At 39.6% G+C, this 8,325-nt stretch overlaps 2 protein-coding genes across 2 annotated transcripts; both read left to right on the top strand.

Moving 5' to 3' along the window:
• The first annotated feature begins 2,131 nt into the window (after window positions 1-2,131).
• LOC134209503 (uncharacterized) lies at window positions 2,132-5,571 on the top strand. The gene is made up of 5 exons (XM_062685484.1): window positions 2,132-2,734; window positions 3,068-4,235; window positions 4,504-4,699; window positions 4,982-5,400; window positions 5,461-5,571. The coding sequence occupies exons 1-5, from the start codon at window positions 2,634-2,636 to the stop codon at window positions 5,569-5,571; spliced, it is 1,995 nt and encodes a 664-aa protein (XP_062541468.1). The 5' UTR covers window positions 2,132-2,633.
• A 598-nt stretch (window positions 5,572-6,169) lies between these two features.
• Window positions 6,170-8,056, top strand: LOC134215759 (uncharacterized protein K02A2.6-like). Its single transcript, XM_062694882.1, has 2 exons — window positions 6,170-7,447; window positions 7,518-8,056. Exons 1-2 carry the CDS (start codon window positions 6,189-6,191, stop codon window positions 7,804-7,806), a joined length of 1,548 nt encoding a protein of 515 aa, XP_062550866.1. The 5' UTR covers window positions 6,170-6,188; the 3' UTR covers window positions 7,807-8,056.
• The last annotated feature ends 269 nt before the right edge of the window (window positions 8,057-8,325 follow it).

Raw genomic sequence — 8,325 nt, 5'->3', positions numbered from 1 at the left:
TTTGGAAAATTTATGGTGCAAATTAAAAACATTAACCTTGAGAATTCTAAAGATTTATTCTTTGAAAATCCAAAGAATTTTTTGAAGATAATCCATTGACTCTTCCGTGGAAATTCTAAATAATGCCTCGAATAAAAAAAAATACTTGGAAAATTTAAAAAAAATGTGTAGAATTCACAAAGAGCGTAAAAAAGTATTCCGAAAAATTTTCATTTCAAAATTCCAAATTTGAAAAAATCCAAAAACAAAAAATCAACAGAAAAAGTGTTTCGCGTGGCATTGGCTGTTTAATATCTTTCGGAAATTCAGAAGATTTTTTCTTGAAAAATTTAAAAGTCTTCTCTTCTACGGCTCCATATTCCAACCGAAAGTTGGTCTGCTTTTCAACTTAGTATATTCTATTTGAATTTCCTCAGTAGCAAAATTTCCAAGCAAAATTTTTCAGAGAGAATTGTTCAAAAATCATTCTGAATGTCAGAATTTTATCAGGATTATATGAATTAAGTCAAAGTTTTTACATGAAACTTCTTTACTGGATTTTTACTGATTATCCATAAGAAATTCTTTTGAAAGTTTTTTTCTTGGATTATTGTAAAAACATGAACATTTTTCAAAATTGTAGCTGCGTACGCAGATGCAAAAGTGTCGGCGGCGTGATGCCAAAAACCATTTGTGGAGTTGTGACTGAATCGCAACCTGGTTTTTCGTTAATTTTTTATGGAAAAAGGATCTAAGGCGTTACGACTAACGCTGCGTTACCGGTTTTTCTCGATGTACACCTACGTCTATTCAACGCTGAGTTGAAAAGACGCTACGTGGGCATCGGCCCTAAGATGCGCTTTGCGTTTATTAATTAAATTATTAAATTTTAATGATTTGTATTTTTTTTCACCGCTATTGTTATTCACCAAAAGTTTTTCGTGTAAAAAAAGCCACGTGGTTCGAGAGCAACACCCCCCCTCCCCCCATGTGGCTTATCGTGGTCATTTCCCAAACCCCCCCCTCCCCCCATATATGACCACGTGGTTTCTGGACGGCCCCTATTTAATTTGCATTCCATGTGCGGAGAAGTGAGTGAAAACTTGATTTTTTTCAATGTCCATTGAGAAGAAGTGAAGTGCAGTGACAAACCCACTAAATCGCGAATGGCTATTCAATTGACGCGAAACTGCTGATTTATGATATAATTCGCGCCGAAATACCGAAATAACCTTTGGAGAGACATGTTCATTATCATGGAAAGGGAATAAATATGTTGTGAACAGGTTAATAATTTGAATATTAAACTTTTGTTCGATGCTGTTCGATGCATTCGAATGTTGGTGGGAGAAGAGTGCGGGAAGTGTGGGGTTCCCCCGTGGAAGGTCCGGTACCATATTGACTGCTGTAGGAGAATGAGCAGATACGTTCCAAGAAAATATACATTATAAATTTATATAACAATATTACGAAATATAGAAGTGGAATTTCAGATATATTAAACAAATGAATAAAGAATTTGAATACAATATTGAGACAAAACAGATAATATTCTTATTAAACCAGAAAAACAAATGACAAGTTGGATAATAAGTTGTGAGATATGGACCTAAAATGAAATTGTAGTAAACATATTAATAAATACATAATAATAATAATAAATACTATCAAAAGTTACCAAAATAATTCAAAATATTGGTTGATAATAAGGTAATAAGAATTATAAATAAAAAAAAAAGATGAAAGAAATATTCTAGACGTACTGCGTTTTATTCATTTGAAAAAAAACTTAAATCTTTGGTTACTCTAATAGGAATTACCCCCTAGCTTGATCGGAAGCGCAAGCAAAAAAAAAATATAAGAAACAAAAGAAGCGCGCAGTTTCCATGGTAACCAGGGGAAGCTAGCCTTCCCCTCGCCTAGTCCAAAAGACTATAAAACGGGCGCTCAATGGACAATCGGGTCATTCACAACTCGACACACGCAACGCACGGAACCCTTCCTTGCCTTGGCAGCATCGAAGAACCACGTGACCACCAGCAAGCGTTCCCGAAACCTAAGCTCACGAGCAGCGACACGGCTGTAGTCACCCTAGCAACCACCCACACCTGGGCATTCCGCCCACGAACACCGCTTGTGCGCGGGAAGCTATTCGTCTACCACGGGTGTTGTTGCCATAGCAACCACCCTCCACGCAAGCAGCGGCGGGCAGACAAACGAACAACGGACCGATCGGATAGCAGCAGTCGCTGGAAACGACTTGCAACCATCATCGCAGTAGGCGTCGCGACGGCCGCGTGTGATCATCCATCATCGTAACCAGCGCGCGCAAGCGTTGGGCGTTCATCGTGCTGATAGAACCAACTCAGCTACGCAACCAACTAGCGGCTATTTGAAGCGGTACGCGGCAAATTTCCGGAAGCCTGTTCATACATCAAAATATTCTATGGATAATTGATGTTTGGACAGGTTAACGGATTTTATATAGAGGAAGGGATCTACACAGAGGAAGGGATTTACACAGAGGAAGGGGTGTATAAAAAAAAAAACATGAGTGAACTTTTCGCTCGCTAAAGAGTTCAATTAATAATTTTCTATAGCTTGCTACAACTGAAGTTGAGTGATCTCCTTCACTACGCACTATCCGTGCACACATGGAAGACGAGATGATGCAGCCATCCCGAAGTGGGTCGAACCGAACCCCTGGAATCCACGACAATGGCGCGGACGGTACGACGGACAAATCATTAAAAAGGTACGTATTTAAAGTCGAAAAAAGTTTCGAACACATGCTTCGTAAGCAACCGATGAGAAGACGGTTAGCTTTCAACGGAAACGACAGAAAACTTCGATGAGTAGGCGAAGTTTCACAATTGTCAATATTAGCAACAGCCAATCCTCAATGAGAAGGTGAGGATTCGTAGAAGCAAATGAAAAAAGGCTGATGATATACTCAAATTTAAAATCGGTTTCTGATGTAGATAGTAGATAGAAAACTGATGTCAGCGCTTACGAAGTCTATGAAGTATATTTAATGAATTGCGTTATGTACAAGAAGTTAATGAAAACATTCTGGTCTGCTTCACAGGAAATCTAAAAAAAGTATTACAAAAAAAATGCTTTTGGAAGAGCTATCGGCAATGAGAATTGAGCTCACTCAGCTCCGGAACGAGAAAGATTCTCTGTTGCAATCTACGACTATGTCAAATCCAGCCAACGATTTCGAGCCTTTCCGTTCGAACACTGCAGAGTCGTACAGTGCTGTTGGTGAAACTCTTCTGGCCAGTGTGAATAATATGTCACTGAGTACAATGAGCATACCCGAGTGCATTCCTTCGGAAGGTGACTCCGACATAGACAAAAAGGGCTATGAATATTGGAAGAATATTCTGTTGGCTTCTTTGAATCTGATCCAGGCTAACGATGAGAATATGAAAATGGATGTCTTCCGGATTAAAGCTGGACCAAAGCTCCTTGAATTGCTTCAAGGAACGAAGTCTTCACCCGACATGCCTGATCAAGCCATTGACCCATTCTCAAATGCACTTGCCAGATTAGATTGTTATTTCGGATCTAGAGCTTACACGCTTTCCCAACGAAGCAAACTTCTGAATACCACCCAACGGGATAATGAAAGCAGTATCCAATTTGTTAGACGTGTAGCGGCATCGGCAAAATTATGTGGTTATGATAAGGAGGATGATGAAATGGAAGCGGTGGCACGTACAGTGATAAAAAGTTCGACCGATAAACGGGTACGGACACTAGCACACAGAAATTGGATTCGGCAAGGTTCCCTGAACGATTTAATCGACCTTGTACGTGACCATGAAACAGAGTTATCGAATGAGCAAGAGTTCCAGAAAACGCGACAGCCACAACGAACAGCGTCAGTAGCAGCAATCTCCAGCAAACTAAACCAAAGAGGACAGTACCACCGAAACACAACAGGAAGATTCACCAATATGATCCGCGGAAGAGGCTCATTTCATCGCAATTCGATGCGTTATCAGGGACCAACGAAATGTGCTTGTTGGCGTTGTGCTAGCATTTACCACGGTCCTGAGCAATGCCCGTGCATCGAGAAAGTTTGTCACAGCTGTAAACAACAAGGACATCTAGCTCGGTGTTGCCCCTCTGAAAATCGAACAAGAATACCAGCCAAGCGTTTGACCAGCGAAGATAGCGAGGCACCTCCTCGGAAAATTGCAGCAATCAAGAACGAACAAGAGACAAATGTTTTGGAATCGTCTGATGTAAGTGAAATTGACTAGTGGGTCAAGAATTGAAATTGATATTTTTGAGAAAACTGTTGAATAAATATTTGAATTCGAAAATAAATAAATGATTTAAAAAAAAAAAATCCTTGGGTCGGTATTGATGTCATATCATATGTCCTTGTCTTCTTCTTGTTTATCTCAATTTAGAAGTTAGGTGTTCGATTCGATTAGAGATGATACCAATATCGACTCATAAAACAGTTAACAAAGAAAAATATAGCTCTTTTATTTGTCTAAATTACAGCCCCGAGCGATTACTGATTTAGTAGTCATTGATAAAGTTGTCTCAAATTCACCAATGCACCAGACTGAAGAGGATGCTTTTGTGATTGGAAGAGTCGCTGGTACTCGCGTTATTTTCTTCATAGATTCCGGGGCTCAAGTCAATACAGTAACAAAGACGCAATTCAATAAAATGCTCGGAAAAGAGTCTACGCGCAGTAAGTTGATGGACTTGAGTTACGAAACAGATATTAAGCTTAGAGCTTACGCTGCTTCAACCAACATCAAAGTAATCGCCACATTTTCGGGAGAACTGTATGTGTCAAAAGATAGACCCACTTGCATTGAAAAATTCTACGTTGTAGATGAAGGCAGAGCACTGCTAGGATTCAACACCGCGACAAGATACAGTCTTCTTGTAATAGGATTGACAATACCAGTCACTAACAGCGTTTGGCCATGTGAAATAGCCTTGATAAATGCTACACTTACTGAATCAGCACGGGAGTTCCCCAAGTTCAATGTTCCCCCAGTTGTCCTGTTTTATAATAAAGCGATGCCACCTGCAAGAAATGTTTACACTCACATACCTGCTGCATACAAAGAGCTAGCAAAGCGAAAATTGGATGAAATGCTGCAATCAGGAATAATCGAGATGGTCACGGATGATATGGATCGTTCATTCTGTTCATCACTCTTGGCTGTACCGAAAGGATACAATGATATACGGTTGGTCGTGGACCTTAGAGGACCGAATAAATGCATCTACAGAACTCCTTTCAGGATGCCAACGTTCGAAGAAATATTGATGGAATTGCACGGAGCAAAATGGTTTTCAACCATTGACCTGAAGAATGCTTTCTTTCATGTCGTACTTGATGAAGGCTGTCGCCATCTTACTAATTTCTACTCGGGAGAAGTAATGTACAGGTGTCGCCGACTCCCATTTGGACTTTGCAATGCACCTGACATTTTTCAGGAAATTATGCAATCTACTATTCTTTCGGGATGTGACGGAGTTGTCAATTATCTGGACGATGTGTTAGTTTTCGGAGAAACAAAGGAAGAACACGACAAAACCTTAAACTAGTATTGGCGCGACTTGAAGACCACAACGTCAATATCAACGAGGATAAATGCGAACTAGGTCGCCAAGAAGTAACGTTTCTTGGTTTCAACTTATCTGCAGATGGATGGAGTGTAGACGAAAACAAAATCAAAGCAATTCAAAATTTTCGTAGACCAGAGAACCAAGCAGAGGTTAAAAGCTTTTTGGGTTTAATAAACTTTATTGAGCGATTCATACCTCAACGCGCGGATAAAACCCGACATCTCAGAGATCTTGCCAAAACAGATAGCTTTTTATGGGCACAGGAACATGAAGAGGAATTCAAATTTCTAACTCATAGTGCTTGGAAAACGGTCAAGAAGCTAGGCTACTATAACCGGGATGACAAAACAGAGCTCTTTGTGGATGCCTCACCATATGGGCTAGGAGCAGTGCTCGTTCAGTTTGACACAAATGATAACCCAAGAGTTATTGCATGTGCATCGAAAGCACTCTCGATTACAGAAATGAAGTACCCCCATACTCAGAAAGAAGCTCTGGCGATGGTTTGGGGAGTAGAAAAATTTTTCATGTACCTCATGAGTATCCGATTCACCATAAGAACAGATGCAGAATCAAACGAATTCATTTTTGGTGGTATGCATCGTATTGGGAAAAGAGCTATCTCTCGGGCCGAAGCTTGGGCACTTAGGTTACAGCCATACAATTTCAAGGTCGAGCGCATACCTGGGAACGAGAACTTGGCCGATGCATTATCAAGATTAATTGGAAATCAACAGAATACAGATCCATTTGATGACGCTGCCGAAAGACATCTACTGTACTTACTCGACGCAGGGACAATAGATTTGTCATGGAACGAAATCGAAACACACGCTGAACAAGATGATGAACAATCAGAAGTTCGAGAGTCCCTCAGAACTGGACATTGGGAGAACCACCTACGTTGTTATGAGTCTCAATCGAAGCATCTAAGAACCTTGGGATCTTTGATTTTCAAGGAAGATCGTGTAGTATTACCACATAAACTCCGAAAGAGAGCTCTAGACGTAGCACACCAAGGGCATATGGGAGCATCATCCATGAAAAGAATTTTGAGAAATTACTTCTGGTGGCCAAGGTTGAGTAAAGATGCAGAAAACCATGTAAAGAGCTGTGAAACTTGTCTGAGATTGTCTCGGAGAAATGCACCACTTCCACTGACTAGCAGAGAGCTGCCTCAAGGCCCTTGGGAAATATTGCAAATTGATTTTTTCACGGATCAGGATTTTGGTCATGGCGAATTTTTGGTCATTGTTGACACATATTCCCGATATCTACAAGTCATAGAAATGAAACATATGGACGCAGAAGCAACCAACAATGCCCTCATGCGAGTTTTCGAAAATTGGGGCTATCCTTTGGCGATTCAAAGTGATAATGGTCCGCCTTTCCAAAGCGACAAGTTTGTTAAAACATGGGAGGAAAGAGGAGTAAAAATTCTAAAATCCATACCACTAAGTGCCCAGTCAAATGGAGCAGTCGAAAGACAAAACAAAGGAATTAAAGATGCCTTGGCGGCATCAAAGCTCGATAAGACAAATTGGAGAGTGGCTCTTGACAAATACGTACACATGCACAACAAAGTGAGACCTTTATCTCGACTTGGAGTTACACCTTTTGAAATGCTGGTGGGCTGGAAATGTAGAGGTACATTTCCATGCCTCTGGAGTAGCAATACATCGGAGACGCTGGACCGTACAGACGTAAGGGAAAAGGACGCAACTTCTAAACTGGAAAGCAAGAAATACGCAGACACTAAACGAGGAGCCAAATATTCGGATATAGCTGTTGGAGACAGAGTACTCATAACGCAGCCTAAAAAGCATAAATCAGATCCAACATTTTCTGCAGACAGGTATCTAGCATATTTTTTATGAACCGACAACCACATGCAGCGTTTTTTTTTCTCTAATCAAATTTTATAGGTTTACTGTCATAGCTAGAGAGGGCGCCAAGGTGGTTGTAAGAAGCGACCGGGGTGTTCAATACGCTCGCAACATACAAGACGTTAAACGGGTACCCGCAGAACTAGAAGCAGAGTCAGAGCAAATGATAATCGAGCAAAATGATGAAGACCATGTTCGTCCACCATTCCAAGCACAGCAAATTCAAGATAATGCGGAACATGATGAAACAACGACAACACGCCCTCATAGAATTATAAGGAAACCTAATAGATTTAAGGATATGATACTTTTCACAATTTTTGAGTAAGGAGTAGGGGAAAGGGGTATTGTAGGAGAATGAGCAGATACGTTCCAAGAAAATATACATTATAAATTTATATAACAATATTACGAAATATAGAAGTGGAATTTCAGATATATTAAACAAATGAATAAAGAATTTGAATACAATATTGAGACAAAACAGATAATATTCTTATTAAACCAGAAAAACAAATGACAAGTTGGATAATAAGTTGTGAGATATGGACCTAAAATGAAATTGTAGTAAACATATTAATAAATACATAATAATAATAATAAATACTATCAAAAGTTACCAAAATAATTCAAAATATTGGTTGATAATAAGGTAATAAGAATTATAAATAAAAAAAAGATGAAAGAAATATTCTAGACGTACTGCGTTTTATTCATTTGAAAAAAAAACTTAAATCTTTGGTTACTCTAATAGGAATTACCCCCTAGCTTGATCGGAAGCGCAAGCAAAAAAAAAATATAAGAAACAAAAGAAGCGCGCAGTTTCCATGGTAACCAGGGAAGCTAG

This window comes from Armigeres subalbatus, chromosome 2 (genome assembly GCF_024139115.2).
Source record: "Armigeres subalbatus isolate Guangzhou_Male chromosome 2, GZ_Asu_2, whole genome shotgun sequence".
Lineage (NCBI taxonomy): Eukaryota > Metazoa > Arthropoda > Insecta > Diptera > Culicidae > Armigeres > Armigeres subalbatus.
Note: the sequence above shows the minus strand (reverse complement) of the source record. Positions and strands in the feature narration are given on the sequence as shown.